Raw genomic sequence first — 20,496 nt, 5'->3', positions numbered from 1 at the left:
GTTCAGTATTGTTACGGTATACAAAAACAATTCAATCAAATTTCAAAATTATAAAATTGTGACCAAAATAAGTTAGTTAATTTTGAAATCTTAGAATTTTATTGAACTTATTTTTGTACCCGATGACAATACTGAATTGCCAAAAGCTGGGCAGGGGCAGCGCGTACGGGTGAGGGAGGGAGGAAAGAAAGAAAATAAGAGGAGAGGGCCCAGAGGGATCAGGGAAGGGACAGGTGAGAAAATAAAAGAAATAAAGACAAAAAACACAAAAAACAAAAAGGAAGAGGGGAGGGGCCACAGCCTTTACACCTCAATGAAATCAATCATAAAAGGAAGTCATAAACGCGATGATAAGTATGTTTGGCTCATCCCAACTTATTATTATAATTTTTTTAAATTTTAATATAAAATATAATAAATAATTTAATTTTTTTAAATTTTAAAATAATAATAATATTAAAAAATAATATTTTAACAATATTTTATCATCTCAATTCAACTCAACTCAACTCACTTTAACATTCAAACACACACATAAACTATTACTAGAATATATATATATATTTTTAATTTAAAAAAATTAAATTATTTTTTATGTTTTATTTAAAAATTTAAGATGCTGTAAGATTAGGTAATAATATTAGATAAAAAAATTTAAAAATTAAAAAGTATTTATATTTAAATAATATTTTAATATTAAGATGAGACGAGACGAGATAGATTGAGATCATATGTAAACCAAACGGGACCTTAACTGAACAATGAATTTTTATTTTTTTTCAATTGTTTTTGTCAGTAGTTCCATATCGGAGGAAAATAAATGGATAATTTGTAAGATATTTATTTTTTAAAAAAATCACAAGTTATCCTAAACAATCACTCATTTGAGTAATTCAATTCAAAGTGACAATTGAGAGTCATGAAAAATTTTAGTTTTTTTTTAAATTTTTTTTATGTGTAGACCAAAAATGAAGTGGTATTGTAAGTAATTAATTATTTTCAATTAGTTTTCTTCACATATTTGATTCCATGGAAGGGAATAGAGATGATTATTCTATAAAATATAAAAGGGAAGTACTCTAGCCACACACAAAGGGATTAAACAAAAGTAATCTCATAAACTAATGCGATTTGATGTGATTTATCAAATTATAAAATTATTTTAATTGTAAAATAAATCTAACAAATTAAATAAAATTACATTAATTTATGAAATTATTTTTATGTAATATGGACTCGTTGAAAATGATTATGATCTAGTTCATATCCTATTAGTATAGATAATAATTATTAGTATAGTAATATTTATTTTTAATAGTTGCACAATGAATCAATTCTGTTGATTCGAAATCACGGGATGAAAAGATATCACAGAAGATGAATTGATTTCTTACCTATGTCACTCTAATTTTGTTGTCGGTCTAAAAAGAAATAAAAAAGAAAAGAGAAAATAGAAGAGAAGAGAAGCCCGCCCGAGACCTCTGCATGCGCCGGCAGTTGGGGCGTGGGAAAATGTGGGTGCGCATGTGATCCACATTGAGTTTGCACAAGTTGGTAGTTCTGTGTCTCACTACTACACTTGGGCTTTTTGTTGTTAAGTTGGTCAAAGTGAAAATTGGGCTTGGCCCATTTGATAACAACAAATCTGACTGATAATAATGTATGGTCCAGGCCCTTAATTCACAAAAATAGTCAGATCCAATCACAACTGTAGTACAGTCAAACAAGTTCGGATTAAGTAGAATATACAATGCAATAGGCACCCCAATACAATAGGTTAATATGTTGAGGCTCCTCAATACACAAATTAAACACCTCGCACCTTCAAACAAACCAAATACAAAAGCAGGTATAGATTTGGTTTGCCCACCATCTGGGTTCCATCACTGATTTGCCGACTTTAAGAGAGATCACCATATCCATTAACCTGCATTTCCGCAAATTCAATCATTTTTTTTTGGCAATAAGCAACCGATGCATGTGTTATACACAACATTCTAACAACAGAACCTCCCAAGGCACAATAAGATTATATCCAGTTGCGTCAACTACAAAATAGAAACAAAAAAAATGCTCCCCAAGTCCAAATAAACAACAATAAACCCACCAATCGATGGCCATCATAATGCATGGTAAACCAGACAGGAAAAACTCATATGATTATATTGACAAGCAGCAGAGACTGGAAATTCTTTCAGATTTCTGACTATCAAAAGCTATTTCCTTGTCTGTGTTGATTGATGATCCTTCTTTGTATTGATTGCTCGTTACTGATTAAAACCATATTCAATTGAAGCTCACTCAGGGCTTGTTTATGTAGCAAGGTGTTCTCAAGAATTCTCGGATATTTCCTTCCCAAATATCACTCTTAACACAAAATACGTTTTTTGATAGGTCACTCTTTAACACAAAATACTTCAATTATAAATCTTCAACTTTTTCATCTAACGATTACAACTTTCCCAAACTTCCAAACAAAACACAAAAAATAATACAAGTTTTTCAAATCTCAAAACAAAAATTATATTAAAAAATTATATTCAAATTTAAATTTATAAAATTTTTATTCTCTCCTTCCCCAAAACCTAATAAAATATTTTAACTCAAAACATTTCACTACTCTTCACAAATATTATGAGATATTCTAAGTGTCCAAACTTAATCTTCGGGTCGATAAAGCCACACTTTTAACTTTTTTTTTACAAGTAAGAATAATTTATGAATCCACATAATTAGGCATATCCCAAATATACAGGAAGTATACAAGAGAAAAACCTAATAACAACCTAAAGCCACACTTTAACTATACTTATCAAAAAAAAAAAACCACGCTTTAACTAGGGATGGGATCCGACTCCGACTTGAACTAACTCCGGCTCTGCTCTACATGGCTGGTGTCAGAGCAAAATTGGAGTCATTGTTCGGAGTTGGGCTAACCAAAGAAGAACTTGCACTACACATTTGTGTATGAAAATTAATCAAAACTTCAGGAGAATCAATTACTGCAATAAATAGAAATGATTGCATAACAGAGCACAAAGAAACAACAAACAAACAGAAGCATAAGCAATAATCATAAGGACCTTTTTTTTACCAGTAATAATCATAAAATACCTGGCAAGAACACAAACAAAAGAACTGAAAAGAAGACTGCTCAAAAAATAGACCTAATCAGAACCATACAGCAGAAGAGCACGTGATCCAGGCAACAACTCAACATCAAGTCAATGGTTAAGCACTAGAGATTGTCAGCGAGATCATGAGAAGTACTCATGGAAAAGACAGCATGTAGACCAATAAAGATAAAGAAAAGGGGAAAAAAGAGAAAGAACACGGAGACCAGTTAGACAAACCCATGCTCTTTTTTTTTTTTTGATGACCAAAGAACCACCCCACGGCTGAGACCTTAGGACTCAACCATGGAACCTAAACCCCCGGGGAGACTAGCACAGGAACCTACAGCCATGGCCTCCCACTTAAATTGCAATTTGATCCCAGGAGGAATCGAACCTGTGACATAGGACACATGCACACAAGTTCGCCCTTACCACTTGGGTTACCCAAGCTCTTTATTAGCAAACAAATAATGGTGTATTCATCATGTAGGAAAAGAATTTAAACCAAAGTTCTAGTAAGCAAACTGACAAAACTAAAGCAAAAGGTACACACATTCCTCATTCAACCATTTCATGGCATACTGCAAAAAGTTAGAAAGGAACTCATTAAAATAACGAGTAAATACCTTTCCCAGAACAAATTCTACGCATCCTCATGATGACGTCGTTTTCTGCTCTTCTTCTCATATCTCTTCTTGCCCCTGCCGACCCATGAATCATCTAAACCACTTGAATCTGAATCAGATGGTGAAGCTGCCCTCCTGCTTGTTCGCTTACGCTCTCTACCAGAGTCCTCAGATGCATCGGAGTCAGAATTATCTGAATGCCGGTGACTTCGCCGCCTCCTCTTCTCCTTCCTACTCTTTCTATGCCGTCGCCGATACTCGTAATCCTTGTCTGAGGACTCATCCTTATTACTGCGCTTCTTTCTCCTCTTCCTACCTCCATCTGAATCATCCGAATTACCATTTCCTCTCTTCCCACTCCGCTTCTTAGATCTCCCTCTTTTCTTTCTTTCTGAATCTGTATCCGATTCATCTTCGTCTAAATCCTTCTTTCTCAACGACAGACCCTTGCCACTAATCTTCTTCCCATTTCTCACAGCAATAATCCTCTCAATCTCTGAATCTACAGCTGAATCTGAACTCTCACTATCCTCTTCAGAGCTCTCATCAGAGCTCTCAACTGCACTTTTCCCTTTCATCTTACCCACATTCCCCTTCAACTTATTTAACTCAGCCAAAGCTGCAGCCTCGATAGCTTCTGGGTCTTTATCCTTACTATCATCCTTAATACTCAGAAAATTCCTGCACTGAAATGTGAGGTGTCCAACACGGCCACACTTCTTGCAGGCCCCACGGGCCTCATTGGCATTTGATCCAGTTATACGGGCAAGAGCCAGTAGGCCTTGGAAGCTTGCATATGCATTATCAGACTCCGGTTCGGCATTCATTGAATTGTGGCTTGCAGAGTTCTTGCCATCATCCTTGGTGGGTGCGTATGGGTCATAACCAATCGCACTCTGCCATATACCATGGGTTTGAAGGGCTGCACTACTGTGCACCCGATTATTGGCTGGCATGCGAACCCTACCCGCCGTAGCCGGCATCTTGAAATTCAAAGATCAAACTCTGCACTAAAACAAAATTATAGTAACGATTATAAGATTACAAAATGATAAAAGTTAGTTAAAATTTCATTCTATGAAAGACCAGAGTTTCTTCGCATACAAATCAAACAAATTTAAAATCTAAACCTAACTTTAACCCTAGAGCCTAAGCTTTTAGTAAAAAAAAATCCTAATAAGAGCTCGAAATTTAAAAAATCGAATTCTAGGGTTTCTACGAATTACTCGCAATGAAGCTTAGATACAATGGAAAATGCCCATGAAAGTTTTCAGGAAGAAAATCAAGAATCCGAAACCAGCAGGAAGAAACAGATTTCATTTCAATTAGGGTTACACGGAAAATAGAAAATCGAACGCCTTGGAGTTCACAAAAAAAATAAACCAAAATTTTTGCACGAAATCTCCTGGACGAATCAATGAGACTAATTCGATCAATAAACCTCTTACCTGTGCTGGAGTGAAACTTGTTGAAGAGCAAATCCGAGAGGAAGAGAGAGACGGCAATCTCAGAAAAGGAACAAAATTTATTGTGCCTTTCTTCGCTTTATAGATTAAAAAAATAAAAAAAATGTCAAATAAAAGACACCGTTGGTCACCAACAGTACCATCTAGATTCTAGGCCACCGTGTCCTAGTTTCGAAAATTAGTAACTTTAAGGCCTGTTTAAAATCTTCGATATGAAAAACACTACTACGTCAACTTCATTTGAAACCTTTATATGATCGCTTGTCTTTTTTATTTATTTTTTATTTAATAATTAAGAAAATAATTTTAAATATATTGATATATTTTTTTATTTTTTAAATATATTAAAAAAAAATTTACGCTGGCGGTAAACAAATTCATTGGTAAAATAATTTATGAATTATAATAAAATAATTAGAGTTTAAATATTTTTTAAAATTTTGAAAAAAGAAAATCGTACTTGGTAGCCCGCCTTCGTGAGTTTGCCCCTCAAAGTTACTGTTTAAATATTTTATTTTATTTTATAATAATTAATAAGGAATTGATATATTTTTTATTTTTAAAAAATATATAAAATATATAAAATATAATTTACACTAGAAGTAAATTTGAGGAGGTAAACTTATGGTGCTAAGTAACAACACTTTTTGAAAAATGAGAAAGATAAAGTTGAATAAAAATATTATAAAGTTAAAATGTTATTAAAATATTTTTTTTAAATATTATTTTTATTTTAAAATTTAAAGAAATTGAATTAATTTTTATGTTTTGTTTAAAAATTTAAAAAAAATATATAATGATTAAGTAATAATTAAATAAAAATATTTATATTTATAATATTTAAATATTAATATGAGATATAATAGGATAAGACGATCTTACCATCCAAAAGGGATTTAAATATAATTTTACTGTGTAAATCTCTTTTGAAAAAATGTGCGATAAAAAGTTGGACCATGCTACTATGTCGTCCCGGTCCAGCACATGCCATTGGGTGTGACTGCCTTTTTCTTTTAAAAATTCTTTTAACATTTTTAAAAGTTATATATATATAATATACTCACAAATTTATTATAGTAATTTTATAGACATTTCAAAAAATCAAAAAATAAAATAAAGTAAACTAGCGGTAAATTCCTAAGGGGCAAAGTAGTATTTTCATATAAAAAATTCAAATATGTTTTTTTTAAAATGACTTAGAGTATTTATGTCCAATTTTTTAAATTTTTCTTTAAATTTTAATTAAAAATGACACTTCTTATAATTTTATCCCAAATCTTACTCATTTTTAAAAAATATTTCGCATCTCATTCCCTATCATTTCTCAATTCTATTAAAATAATTTTTTTTTTTTATTTTTTTCTCTCACTTTCATTTACAAACTTAACTACTTAATATTTTTTCTTATGTTTTGAACTATTACTATAGTGAATATTTTAAACAAGAATTTAAATTTTTTTTTTACGGGTTTGATAATGTTTTTGAAATTATTATTTTTATATTTTAGTAATTATTTAAATTATTTTGAATATTATTATTTAAAGCTATAATAAATATGGATATAAGAGAAAATGTAATTGATTAGAATAAAAATGTATTTTATTTATTAGAATAAAATATTAATAAAAGATGATTTAGGGGATGAACAGTGATTTTCTAAATTTAAATCTTAAAATAGGAAATGGGATGGGAGAGAGTTTTTGAACTTTTTTTTTTAAATTATTTCCTATAATTTAGGGATAACAGTGATATAGGGATGCGTAGGGCTGTACAGAAAACTGGAAAACCGGCCGAGACCGACTCAGACTGGCCGCCGGAGCTCGAAACCGGCAGGGAACCGGTCGGCCGTCGGTGATAAATCATCAAAACCGGCGTCGGCCGGTTCGGTCGCGGTTTGAACCAACCAAAAACCGAAAAACCGGCCGACGCCGGATATATAAATAATTTAAAATATATTCATATATTAAACGACGCCGTTTCACTTAAATAAGTGAAACGACATCGTTTTCATCTTAAGATTAGAAAAAAAAATAAAGGGAACGGCGCCGTTTGGCATAAGCCAAACGGCGTCGTTCCAACTAGGGCATATTGTCCCCGAGCCCTAGTTCATTTCGTTTGGACCCCTGCGGCCCTGCCCATTGCCCAGTTTCATTCCGCGGCGCCTCCCTCTCTCGAGTCTCTCTCGCCTCCCTCTTCCGTCTTCGATTCATCTCGCTGTGACGTCCTTTCCGTGGGTGACGCCGCGTCGCCGTCCACGACTCCAGCGACTCCAGCCACTCATGGCTCACCGACGCCCAGTGGTCCACCGTCCAGCAGCGGCGCAATCTCGTGGACGCCCAGCTTCCTCGGTTCCTCCGGCGCAATTTCGAGAGCCTCCATTGGTTTTTTTAGGTATGATTTTGAGATTTATTAATTTATTTATAAGTATTTTGTAAGATTTTATTTAGAACCCGAGATTGGTCTAATTCGGTCATCGGTGGATTAGTGTTTTTGTTTTCTGATTTGGTATTTCAATCTAGGTTAGGGATTGTGTTTGCTTGTTTGATAATGCTTGAAATAGTGAGGAGGATTTTGTTGAAGAATTTTGAGCAGTCTCGGACTCTCATCGGCAGTGTGCAACTGTGCATTGCGGCCATTGCCATTCAGTGCATAATGTTATTAATGTGCATTCACGGATGTAATTTTGTTGAAAAAAAAAATTGTGATGTTTATTGGAAGTAAAATTTATGATGTGTTTATGTTATAAATAATTTGAGATATTTATTGAAAGTTAAATTTATGATGTGTTTATGACATTATGTTATAAATAATTTGTGATGTTTATTGAAAGTAAAATAATTTGTGAAATTTATGAGCGATCTAAAATGTAGATTAGAATCTTAGATTTGTGATGTTTGCCACGTTGCAAACTAGCTGCTGTGTAATTAACAATTGTGGTGATTTTTTGTTCTTTCTTGTTTTTACATGTTAGATGGATTCTTCGTCAAGTCCAATTGATCTTGATTCGAACTCCCAAATACCAAAACCCCCGACTTCAAGTGCCCCTAATAGTAGTAATTGTCCACTTCCTAAGAAACGGAAGGGGAATGATCCGTCAATTGTTTGGGATCATTTTACAAAAGTTGAGGGTTGTTCCGTAGATGATCCTAAGGCCAAGTGCAATTATTGTGGCAAGATATACGCTTGCCACTCGAAGAGGAACGGCACTTCAACTATGCAAAACCATCTACCTTCATGTCCCAAAAATCCTCATAAGCGTGGGCCTTTAGATAAATACCAAACAACATTGGCAGGTGAGGTATCCTCGGAGGGGTTTGGAGAGAGTGATAATTCTTTAAGAAATCTTGTAACTCATAAATATAGTGAGGAGGCTGTAAGGATGGCGCTTGCGGAGATGGTTATTCTCGATGAATTACCATTTAGAATTGTTGAAGGGCAAGGATTTAAGAAGATGGTTTGGTTGCTTGAACCTAGATTTAAAGTGCCATGTCGAGTGACGGTTGCAAGAGATTGTATGAAACTATTTACATCTGAAAAAGTCAAACTTAAAAAGTTATTCAAAGATGGGGGAATGAGGATTTCATTAACTACCGATACGTGGACATCGGTACAAAATCTTAATTATATGTGTCTAACTGCCCATTTCATTGATTGTGATTGGAAATTACAGAAGAAAATTATAAATTTTTGTTTAATCCCTAATCATCGAGGGGATACGATTGGAAAATATGTTGAATCGTGCCTCCTTCATTGGGGTATTGATAAGATATTTACTGTGACTGTTGATAATGCTAGCTCAAATGATACTGCAATTGCATATTTGAGACATTTTTTGACGGAGAATATGTTGGAAGGAAAATATATGCACATGAGATGTTGTGCTCATATTCTGAATCTTGTCGTGAATGAGGGTCTCAAGGAGTGTGATGATGCCATTACAATAGTTAGAAATGCGGTTAGATATGTGCGCTCCTCCCCTGCAAGATTAGACAAGTTTAAGAGATGTGTAGAAAAGGAAAAAATTGATTGTAAAAAAATGTTGTGCCTTGATGTGCAAACCCGATGGAATTCAACTTACATGATGTTGGAGGCTGCTGAGAAATTTGAAAAGGCTTTTAGGAGAATGGAGAGTGAGGACTACAATTTCCTTTCTTACTTTAAGGATGGAAACATTGGGCCTCCTAGAGCTGACGAGTGGGAGACAGTGCGGGTTTTTGTGAAATTTTTGAAGATGTTTTATGATGCCACTTGTCGATTTTCTGGTTCTTTACATGTCACGGCAAACACAAGTTTTTTGGAGATTTGTAGGCTCCAAAAAGAGTTGATTAGACTGTGTGAGAGTCAAAATACTTGTTTGATGAGTATGGCCAGAAGCATGAGAATGAAATTTGATAAGTATTGGGGTTCATTGGATAGACTGAATTTATTGTTGTTGATTGCAGTTCTCCTTGATCCACGTAGTAAGTTGGGGCTTCTTACTTTTCACTTTAAAAAAATTTATGATCACAATTGGGCTGAAGATTTATTGTCGATGGTGAGACAATTATTATCAGACATGTATGAGGAGTATAATGCTACGTTCGGTTCTTCCTCGAGTAGTAGAGAACATGTTTCCCCTCCATCAGCTGCACCTTCAGATGATGTTGAAGACAATCATGAGTCACAACTTTTTTATGAGTGGTTGCAAGCATCGACTGCCTTTGGATCTACATCAACCAAAACAGAGATTGATCGATATTTATCAGATGGTTGTGAGGCATTCAGTCAATCTTTTGATTTGTTGAATTGGTGGAAAGTGAATGAGCCTAACTATCCTATACTTGCGAGAATTGCACGAGACGTGTTAGCCATGCCTGTTTCCACAGTTGCATCAGAGTCCGCATTTAGTACGGGAGGTCGGGTACTTGATCCTTTTCGGAGTTCCTTGGCTCCAAGAACTGTTGAGGCACTTATTTGTACTCAGAATTGGTTGCGACATCCGTCAACGCCAATTGATATTCGAGACTCAATGGATAATGTTGAGAGCTTTGTAGTAGAATCTGGTAATGTGTTTTTAACTTTTACTCATTCAATTTCCATATTCATTTATTTTTATTATTTAATTTAATTTGTTTTCATTATCCTAATTTATTAATATTGATTATTTGGTGTTTTCTTATAGAGTTGGGAGCATCATACATTACAACTATTGATGATTGAAGAGTCGAAGAGTCGAAGACTGCAGACTGAAGAATGAAGATTTTTTGGGTTTTATTAAAAAACAATTGTTATTTGTTGCTTAAGACAATTTAATTTTGTTTGTAATGTGTATTAAACATCTAGTGGAGTATTTGGTATTTATCTAGTAATTAGTAATTTAGTATATAAGATAATAAGATTATAAAATATAAGTAGTATATATGTAGTAGTTAATAGTTATTAGTTACTAATAATATATATATGGCATGATTAAATTAATTAATTTTAAAAATTCTGCAAAAAAAAAATCTTTATAGTAGATGATCTTGAATAACAAAATGAGCTCAAAAAAAGGTTGAATTGGGTCTTAAAATGGCCCAAACAGTACCCAATCCGGCCCAAATACAGTGGCCCAATCCGGCCCAAACACAGTGGCCCAAACCGGCCCAAAACCGTGAAACCGACCGTAAACCGGCCGGTTTTCATGCCCTGGTCGGTCGGTTTCGGCCGGATTTGGGCCTATAAAAAAACCGACCAGTCGGTTTCGGTTTGGGCCCAAAACCGAACCGAATGGTCGGTTTTTCAGCCCTAGGGATGCGGATGGAGATGGAGATGCCCTTACGCGTCTTAATTGCCCAAATCGCTTTTTTATTTTTTTAAATATTTAAGGTTTTTCAGTTTTGCAATCTTGGCCTAAAATAAGAAAATATTTATAAAAAAAAAATAGAAATATAACAATTAGGATAAAACTGAAAAATAAATGGACTTTATTGTAAGGTGTGTGGGGTGAAGCTGGTCCACCCTCTATTTGATTTTTAGTTTGATCTATTTGGACAGATGTCACGCTACGATTAGAGATTAGGTAATAGCTCTTCACTGAATGGCGTAAGTTGATTGCAAGGTCATTTGGACAATGTGATTAATCTAGTGGAATAAAATAGATCATTATGAAAACTGGTGGTACAATTTTCAACCCTTGGTAAAATCTTCCGATCCTTATCTCGCTGCACAATGGAAATTGGTTGGGCTAATTTCCTAGTCTATGTGAATCGTGAATCAATTGGTTCTTAGTTAAATGCCGACCAAATCATCTTATTGGGTTGTAGATGGCTTATGATCCCCTCTCACAAAGGGTTGGCGCCGTGGCGAGCACTTCTTTGGATGAGCACTCTCTTGGACAAGCACTTTCCTAAGCGAGCATCCGGACACCTGCTTAAGCATGGTGAGTGTGACGACTGACGAGTACTTGGCTCTAATCATGCCAGGTCGATGAGGTTCTGCCGCATGCCTTCAATCGTCTTTTCAAGTGGGCAACCGATTTTTAATTCTTTAGGCCTGGTAGATGGGCTTTTTATTACTTGGACTTATCGGAAAATTTCCCCCAACAAAATCTTAGAAGTCTCAGCTAGATTTTGATTTATGGCTGGACATTTTAGAATATCTATTTATAAATAATAGTTAAATGGTTTGTAAATAATGATATATTTTATTAAATTTTAAAAAATTAGAAAAAATATTGAATAAAAATTTCATATTTTTTTAATATGAAATTAATAAACCACTCTCAACTCATCTCAACTCATCATTACAACTTTTTCAAATCCCAACACAAAATATAATAAATAATTCAATTTTTTCAAATTCTAAAATAATAATTATATTAAAAAATAATATTTTAACAATATTTTATCATTTCAACTCAACTCAACTCAACTCACTTCAACATCCAAACACAACCTTCGTGTTTACTCATCCAAAACAAAATGCTGCAACACAGTTCTACATGCCATCAACTTCACTAGTTTATAAATTACAAAGAAAAGATATATAATAATAAAAAATCATAATTTTACTACACTTTTATAAATAATTTACATCTCTATTTGAAACTTAAGGTAGTAATGTGAAATTGAAATTTCTTTTAATTAAATGCGTTTGGTTGTAAATAAGATGTAAAAGAGTTATGAGTATCACTATCTAATAATAAAATATTGCCAGTAAATTAAAATGTAACCTCGTGAGATATATATATATATATATATCCATACACCTGTTTTGCCCATGTTACGATTTTTTTAATAATAAAATTTGTATTAAAACTAAATATAAGAAAATAAGAAGTGAGAGTAAAACACCTTATCGAGTAATGATATCCACACAATATATTTTACGACACATGTTTTAAAATAAGGATATTTTTAAAAAATGATATTACTTTTATTAAGTACTTTACTAAACTACCCTTCACTTTAAAATATGATTGCGTAATATGTTGTGAAATATGAAGTGTGTTTTAACATTTTTCTTTCCTAAATAGCTCAGATCAATGGCCGCTCTTGGGAAGTAAGGCCACACATGCATGCTGGCAAGTAGGGCTGTACAAAAAATCAAAAAACCGACCTAGACCGACTCAGACCGGCCGAAACCGGCAGGGAACTGGTCGGCGTGCGGCATAAAATAGAGAAAACCGATATCGGCCGGTTCGGCGTCGGTTCGAACCAGATTAAAACCGCTGAACCGACCGACTAAATAAACTATTTCCTTTTATATATATTTTAAACTTAAAACGACGCCGTTCTACTTAAGTTTAAGTAGAACGGCGTCGTTTTAAGCCTTAGTTGTGTTTTAAACATAAGTAGAACGACGCCGTTTGGTAATTTATAACGATTTAAAAAAAAAATTAAGTAGAACGACGCTGTTTCGTTTAAACCAAACGGCGTCGTTTCAAAATAGCTTCATCTTATTCCTCGCGTCTTCTTCCTCGCGTTCTTACCAGCTCTCATCCTCTCTCTCTCTCTCTCTCTCTCTCTCTCTCTCTCTCCTCTGCAACAATCTCTCTCTCTACTCTCTCAGAGGAAGCTCGGTCCGGAAACCGACCGTGAACCGATAGAGAAAGGAAGCAACGGTTTCGGCCGGTGTTTCTCCTCCTCGTCGATCGGTTTCGACCGGTGTTTCTCCCTGCAAATTACTTGTCGGTCGGCGTCGGTTTTGCCCAAGAACCGAACCGAAGGGGTCGGTTGTCACCCCTACTGGCAAGGGTGAGACGGAGTGACCAGATCCGCCAGATGTGGAGGTGAGTGACCCGTTCCTCTTCAGTTTTAAATGGTCGCTTTTTATTTGTTTGTAAGCCAAGCCTTCCCAACGTTCAATTTTGGTACCTTCATTTTTTTCTCTAAAAAGTGAAAGAAATGCAAAAGAGCACACGACTGAAAGAAGAATGAAACGTCAAAAATACATCCAAAAGTCAAACCAAGATTACAAAAAGGTATCTAATCTACATCGTTCATATATATAGGGTCTCTACAGCCAATAAATAAGCTTTAAACAACGTAATCGGTGCAACATCCGCCATAGACGACAAAAGAAAAAGCTTTGAATTTTGAATACACCGAAGCGCCTAGCCGTTGGAACCCAAAAAGGCCACCCATGACCCACCTACCCCCGAAGGACCCACGAAAAGCACATTAAAAAATGAATACCAATTAAGCTAACCTCAAATCAGAGAAGAAAAGAATTGTATCCCTATCGTTAAGGAAGCTAACGAAACGAATAGCCTCGTCATGGTGAGGCAATTCATCGAGCCTCCCGCCACTGACTGCTCCAACTTTCGATTTAGATCTTGGAATGGGTACGTACAAGTTTGGTAACCTGCAATCCCAACCCACAAAATAGTTTAGGTTTCCAAGAATCCATTTATGGCCAATTTTCAGGTAGGTTTTAGGGATCGAGCGAAAAAAGTAATCTTACTTGGGTCGCTGGCGGTGAGGACTCCACTGTGGTTGAAATCGCAGTCGATGTCATGGCGACCGAAGGCCTGGTAATAAGCGTTCATGGCGTACGATGCGTGTGATCTCACAGTGTTGGGGTTAAAACATGGCCCACCCTCCTGTATCGACTTGCAGTCCACTCCCTTGCTGCACACGTAGTCTATATTCGCCTGCAGCGCCTCATCCGTCGCGTTCGTTTTGGGCACGCACCATTTCCGACCGGAATCTCCAGCCGGTGTAGGCCCCTGTGCAGTAGCCGGTGTTGGTGTAGGCCCCTGTGCAGTAGCCGGTGTTGGTGTAGGCCCCTGTGCAGTAGCCGGTGTTGGTGTAGGCCCCTGTGCAGTAGCCGGTGTTGGCTGTGCAGTAGCCGGTGTAGGCCCCTGTGCAGTAGCCGGTGTTGGTGTAGGCCCCTGTGCAGTAACCGGTGAGGGGGCCATTGCCTGCAGGCAAAACAATGGACGGTCATGATTGGCTTTAATTTTTTCATTCAAAATCCAGGAGCAACAGGTTATAATAGCACCAACAGTACTGAATCATATTTGACTTAGCACGGAACCAAATGGACAGGTGTCTTCTTCTGTCTTGGAGGAGGGCCGAAGTTTGAACATTTACGTAAAAGCTGGCAAGCGTCAGAACCGAGAATCTTTGATCACGGAATGGAATACAGGTGGCTTTCGGTGAGCTAAGCAAAAGGTCCCAGAGACAGCCACGAATATCAACGTTACCCTTGCCTTTTGCTTTGTCAAACCGACTCAACCGGCTTCAAAGACTTCCACGGAACAACGACGGAATTGAATAATAATTAGATAAATATCGGAACAACTAAACTAAAAATACCTGCTTGTTTCGTAAAATACCGACGTCGTAAACGGGAGTAAGATCCGGCTTGAATAATCCGAAGTTTCGTTCCGAAGTGATCGGTTTGAGGTTCTCGTTGAACAAAGAGAAGAGGTAAGTCTCGAAGGTCCTGTTCGGCATCAACGGTGTGCCTTTACCGGAGTTCACGTGCTTCACGAGGTTACCGTTATAGGACAGCGCGTTCTCCAGGTTCACGTCCGGTTGATTCGGGTCACCTACCGAGGGCCAACCTGTTTCGGCCACCACGATGTCCACATCCTCATACCCCAACTTCTTCATTGCCGAATAAACCGCGTCCAGCTGCGCATCGAACATATTGGTGTAGTTAAACCCCGTGACGTTGTCAAAAACGCCACCGTTTGGCCTGAAGAGCGCGTAGTTTAATGTCCGGGCCGTGAAACCGAAGAACGGGTAGGGGTTGATCAGAAAGGGGGACTTGGTTTGTCTGTGATACTCGAGAATCGAAGCGAATATGGCTCGATCGTACCCGCGTCGGAATCGCCCTGAGCTCGGTGGCTCCGAGGCGGACAGTATACCCAAAGAGTGGGGCGTGGAGACCTGAACACCGGTAACATTTGCCAAGTCTAAGGCCTGCTTCAAAGCCTTCATAGCCGGTAAAAGGTGCGCGATTAAACTCTTGTCTGAGGTTGCAAGGATTTCATTACCGACGGCGATGCGGTTGATTTTAGTTTGAGGGTAAAACGGGACAATATTACTGGCGACCCAGGACTGGGCGGCGGGGAGCTTGGCGAGGGAGGGAACATCACCGTTTCCGACGGTAACGGTGACGTAGATGCCGGAGTTGGAGAAGGCGCGGAGAATATCTGGATTGGCGTCAAAGATCTTCACGCGGTCGATGGTAGTTTGGGTTTTGACAAAGGTGGCGACTTGGGAAGGTAATGGGAGGTTGTCAGCGACGGTGCCATAGTTGACACCAATGGAGTAGGAGGCGGAGGAGTGGTGGATGAGGTGGTTAAATGAGAAAAATAACAGAAAGAGGAGTGGAGAGAGATCACAAGGTATTGCCATGGCGGCGAGCAGAAAGCCGAGAGTTTTGGGCAGCGGAGTTGAGATAGTGGTGAAGTGAGAGCTTTGGATCACAAATGTGTTTGTTTTAAGCGGAATAGGAAGGTGGTGGGGGCCACTGATACGCAGAAGAGATAGTGGTCATTTTGGTTTTCTTGGTTGAAGAGCTCAGTAGAGGATCGTGGGTGCTACGCGCGTAGGCTGTAACAGAGACTGCCGACTGGTTTTGTAAGCGTGTAACGGTCCGTTTGGTCCTATTTTACATAAAATTTAGGATGAAATCCGTATATGTGTTGATTTTATATTTTTAAAAATTAATTTCGTATCGATTATCTTCTAAATTGATACTTTTGTTTTATCGATTTTAATCTGATTTTTTTTATTTTAATATGATATATATAATATTATAGTGATAATATATTGTAATATATTATAATATATATTATAATTATAATATAAATATATTATAAATTATAGTGATATAGTGATATAGTATTAGTATAACTATTAATATAATAAACTATAATAATATAAGATTTTAAAATTTAATATTATATTATTTTAAAATTATATACAATATAAAAAATTAATATATATATATGAACTACTTTTTGAACTGATAGTATAAATAGTTTATCCTGTGTACGAGAAAACTTTCTTTTTTATTCTTAGACTTTCTTACTCATTTGCTACACTAAAATAATACTTATTGATTTTGGTTTCGGAGGCTTCCAGCCCCTTGGCCATCCTCTCAAAGTCTCATACGTTCTTCTCTTTGTAGGACTCGTTGTGAGCTCAAGGGCCTGCGAAACATGATATCAACAATTATGTTTTGTGGCTAAGTAAAGTTTTGTTTGAATAGTGAAATGAGATGTGACGATATGATTTTAGAAGAAAGTTTAAAGTTAAATAAAATATTATTATAATATTATTTTATATAAAAATTTTAAAAAAATTATAATAATAAAATCAGATAAAATCGTTTATGGATCTAAAAGTCTCTAAATCTATGAAAATGAAAATGAAAATAAAAATAAAAATAAAAATGAGTTGAAATGGCCAAGGATGACTTGACGGGATCTTAGTTAAAAGAAATAGCCGTTGGCACGGTGGTTCTTTAGGAGTGAATTGCCTCTTTCGAGGTGTTTGTCTCTGATGCGATTTGATTAAAGTGACTAACGAGAGGTTTACTAGTTATAGGTCAATGTGTAAGTGCAGTGGCAATACTTAGCCAAACGTAAGTGCATTTTTAAAATTTAAAAAAATATAGATAAAATGAGTTGCATTAGAGTAGAAACTTCAAATATAAGCTGCAATATTTCTAAAGCTTTTTTCATATTTAGTTATGCATTGTTCATCTTCAAACATAATAATTTATTCCAAATATCATATCCTACTATTCCATAACATTTCCCACGTTTTTCATCTTCAAATGTGATATATTCAAAAGTGATATTTATTCCAAAAAATCATACCCACGTTCCCCACAATAATTTAAGTAAAAATTAAATTATTAAATAACATATAATTAGTGTAATTATAACATATGAAAACAAATTAAAAATATTATTATTAAAAAAATAATATTATATTATTATTTATGAAAACTAATCTAATGTGAGGTTATGACTTGAATGGTTTTAGATTTATGAAAAACATGTACTATTAGCTAAATTCTAAATATAAATTTGATGAAACTAATACCAATGCTCTATGAATATCCAGATGGCTAAGACTACTAATTTTCTAAATTTTAGCAAAACAATTTAACTTTTTGACAAAAACTTCTCTCCATCTAGATCTCTATTTTAGGGAAAGGTTTTGGGATATAAACAGTAGCTCCCTAAATATTATACTATTCATCTCTAAATCTTTTTTTTTTTTTTTATAAATATCTTATTCTAACAAATAAAACAAATTATTCTTCTAATTATCTACATTTTTTCTCATATTCATATTTGTTATAGTTTTAAGTAATAATTTTAAAAATAATTTAAATAATTAAGAAAATGTAAAAAAAAAATATATTGTACCCACAAAAATTAATTTAATTTTTATTTAAAATATTCGCTTGAGAGTAATAATTTAAAACATAAGAAAAAAAAATAAAAAATAGTGAGTAGTTAAGTTTGTAAACATAAGTAAGAGAAAAAAATAATAAAGAAATAATAAAGAAATATTATTTTAATAAAATAGATAAAACATATGGAATGAGACGTAAGAAGTTTTTGAAATATGAATACAATTTAGGAAAAAATTTTAGAAAGTGTGTTTTTTTTTTAAGCCAAATTTTAGAAAAATTTATAGTAAATCCATTTGTGAATGCTCTAAACAACATAGGTAGAATTTATTATAATTATAAAAAATCAAAATATAAATATATTTTGATTTAATTGATATGATAAATTTTTATATAAAAAATTACGTGAATATAAATGCTCGACACGGCACAAGAGAATTAATTAATAAAAGTTATTATATTTTTAAATTGGTGTGTAAAACATACCATCTAATAGGGGCAGACAAAAATTCCGGTGAATCTGACTCCAATTGAGTCTGAAAATTCAGAATTTGGAATTGAAGTCAAAGTCAAAGTTGAACAAGATTTCGTACTACTGACTCCGATTCCAACAAATATACTACATATATTTTATATTATAATTAAAACATTTGGATGTTGAGTAGCCTAATCGTTGGTGTAGTTTTGGTTAATCTCCGAAAAATAGGTTGAATCCCCACGAGAACAAATTATTTTAGCCCCCACGAGATTCCGAGAACAACTAAAACAGCACCGTATCTCTCTGGGCATATAAGTCGTGACCTTCTTTCTGTTTCTCCCCTTCCTCTTCCTTCTTCTATACTTCTGTTTCTCTCCCTTCCCTAAGACTTGTGGGCTCTTTTATGATTTGCTTCATTGCCTTTTGTTATGTTTCCTTGCACGTGTAAATCAAGTGCTTCAAACATATTTTTCTTTTCGTCAAAGATTTAAAGAAAGAATAAAGAATGATTATTTTAATAAAATAGAGAAAATATATGGAATGAAATATATGAAGTTTTTTAAATATGAATAAAATTTATAAAAAAAATATAGAAAGTGTGATTTTTAGCCAAATTTTAGAAAAATTTATAGGAAACCTAATGTGAATGCTCTAAACAACATAGATAGGATTTATTATAATTATAAAATATCAAAATATAAATATATTTTGATTTAATTGATATGATAAGTTTTATATAAAAAATTAAGTGAATATAAATGCTCGACACGACACAAGAGCATTATTTAATAAAAGTTATTATGTTTTTAAATTGGTATGTAAAACATACCATCTAGTAGGGGCACACAAAAATTATGGCAAATCCGACTCCCAATTGAATCTGAAAATTTAGAATTTGGAATTGAAGTCGGAGTCGAAGTTGAACAAGACTCCACACTACCGACTCCGACTCCAACTCCGAATCCGAATCCGAATTCGACTCCGACAAATATACTACATATATTTTATATTATAATTAAAACATTTGGAGATTGAGTAGCCTAATGGTTGGTGTAGGTTTGGTTAATCCCCGAAAAATAGTTTGAACCCCCACGAGAACAAATTAATTTAGCCCCCACGAGATTTCGAGAACAACTAAAACGACACCGTATCTCTTCGGGCATATATGTCGTGACCTTATTTATGTTTCTCTCCCTTCCCTACGACTTGTGGGCTCTTCTATGATTTGCTTCATTGCCTTTTGTTATGTTTCCTTGCACATGTAAATCAAGTGCTTCAAACATATTTTTCTTTTTGTCAAATATTTAAACTTTTATTGCCAAAAAAATTTAAACTTTTTTTTTTTGGGCTCATAAGACAAGCTGCTAATTTGGGTTTCATTTTCTTTTAAAGTTCGAAACTTGCGTATAAAAACTTGTTCATATAAGTCTTGTTTTCATACGTGAGGCTTTTGTATGTAGTGGGCGACTGATCTAGGTGGCCAACGTGATGGATCTAAGTAAGAAATTTGTTAATCTTTGTTTAAATGTTGTTTAGACGTGTTTGGATTTGTTTCGACGTTGTTTAGACACTAGAAAAGTGTTTCGACCTTCGATTCCGACAACTCTGATCGGAGTTGGAATCCACTCCATTTGGGAGTTGGAGTCGAAATCCAACTTGACATCTGACTTTGGTCGGAGTCTGAGTCGGAGCTCAGAGTTGGGCTTTCTGACACTGTCAGAGTTGGAGTCTAGCCCTACCATCCACAACTGGACTCGTTCACTTTTACAAAATTTATCAGCTCATCTTATATCATATAATCTAATCTAATCAAATTAATACATATTTTTTAAATTTCTACACAAAATAAAATAAATAATTTAATTTTTTTAAATCTTAAAAAATAAATAATATTAAAAAAAATTATAATAATATTTTATTCAATTTTTAAATTTCATTTTATTTCATTTGTGAAAACAAAA

The 20,496-nt window shown here is 34.7% G+C and overlaps 2 protein-coding genes across 5 annotated transcripts; both read right to left on the bottom strand.

The window, feature by feature from the left end:
- Positions 1-1,646: 1,646 nt before the first annotated feature.
- Positions 1,647-5,351, bottom strand: LOC108992967 (CAX-interacting protein 4-like). Of its 4 annotated transcripts, none has more exons than XM_018967693.2 (3): positions 5,191-5,351; positions 3,743-4,752; positions 1,647-1,935 (listed from the first exon to the last, which is right to left on the bottom strand). In XM_018967693.2, exon 2 carries the CDS (start codon positions 4,723-4,725, stop codon positions 3,760-3,762), a length of 966 nt encoding a protein of 321 aa, XP_018823238.2. In that variant the 5' UTR covers positions 4,726-4,752; positions 5,191-5,351; the 3' UTR covers positions 1,647-1,935; positions 3,743-3,759. The 4 variants fall into 4 exon arrangements, with proteins under 4 accessions (XP_018823238.2, XP_018823241.2, XP_035541103.1 ...); XM_018967696.2 differs by having other exon boundaries at positions 3,743-4,747; XM_035685210.1 differs by having other exon boundaries at positions 1,647-1,927; positions 3,743-4,747.
- An 8,242-nt stretch (positions 5,352-13,593) lies between these two features.
- Positions 13,594-16,293, bottom strand: LOC108993000 (glucan endo-1,3-beta-glucosidase-like). Its single transcript, XM_018967754.2, has 3 exons — positions 14,991-16,293; positions 14,134-14,593; positions 13,594-14,034 (listed from the first exon to the last, which is right to left on the bottom strand). Exons 1-3 carry the CDS (start codon positions 16,038-16,040, stop codon positions 13,880-13,882), a joined length of 1,665 nt encoding a protein of 554 aa, XP_018823299.2. The 5' UTR covers positions 16,041-16,293; the 3' UTR covers positions 13,594-13,879.
- Positions 16,294-20,496: the final 4,203 nt, after the last annotated feature.

The sequence above is a fragment of the Juglans regia genome, chromosome 14 (genome assembly GCF_001411555.2).
Source record: "Juglans regia cultivar Chandler chromosome 14, Walnut 2.0, whole genome shotgun sequence".
NCBI classification, from domain to species: Eukaryota; Viridiplantae; Streptophyta; class Magnoliopsida; order Fagales; family Juglandaceae; genus Juglans; species Juglans regia.
The sequence above is the reverse complement of the archived record's forward strand: the minus strand, read 5'-3'. Positions and strand labels throughout refer to the sequence as shown.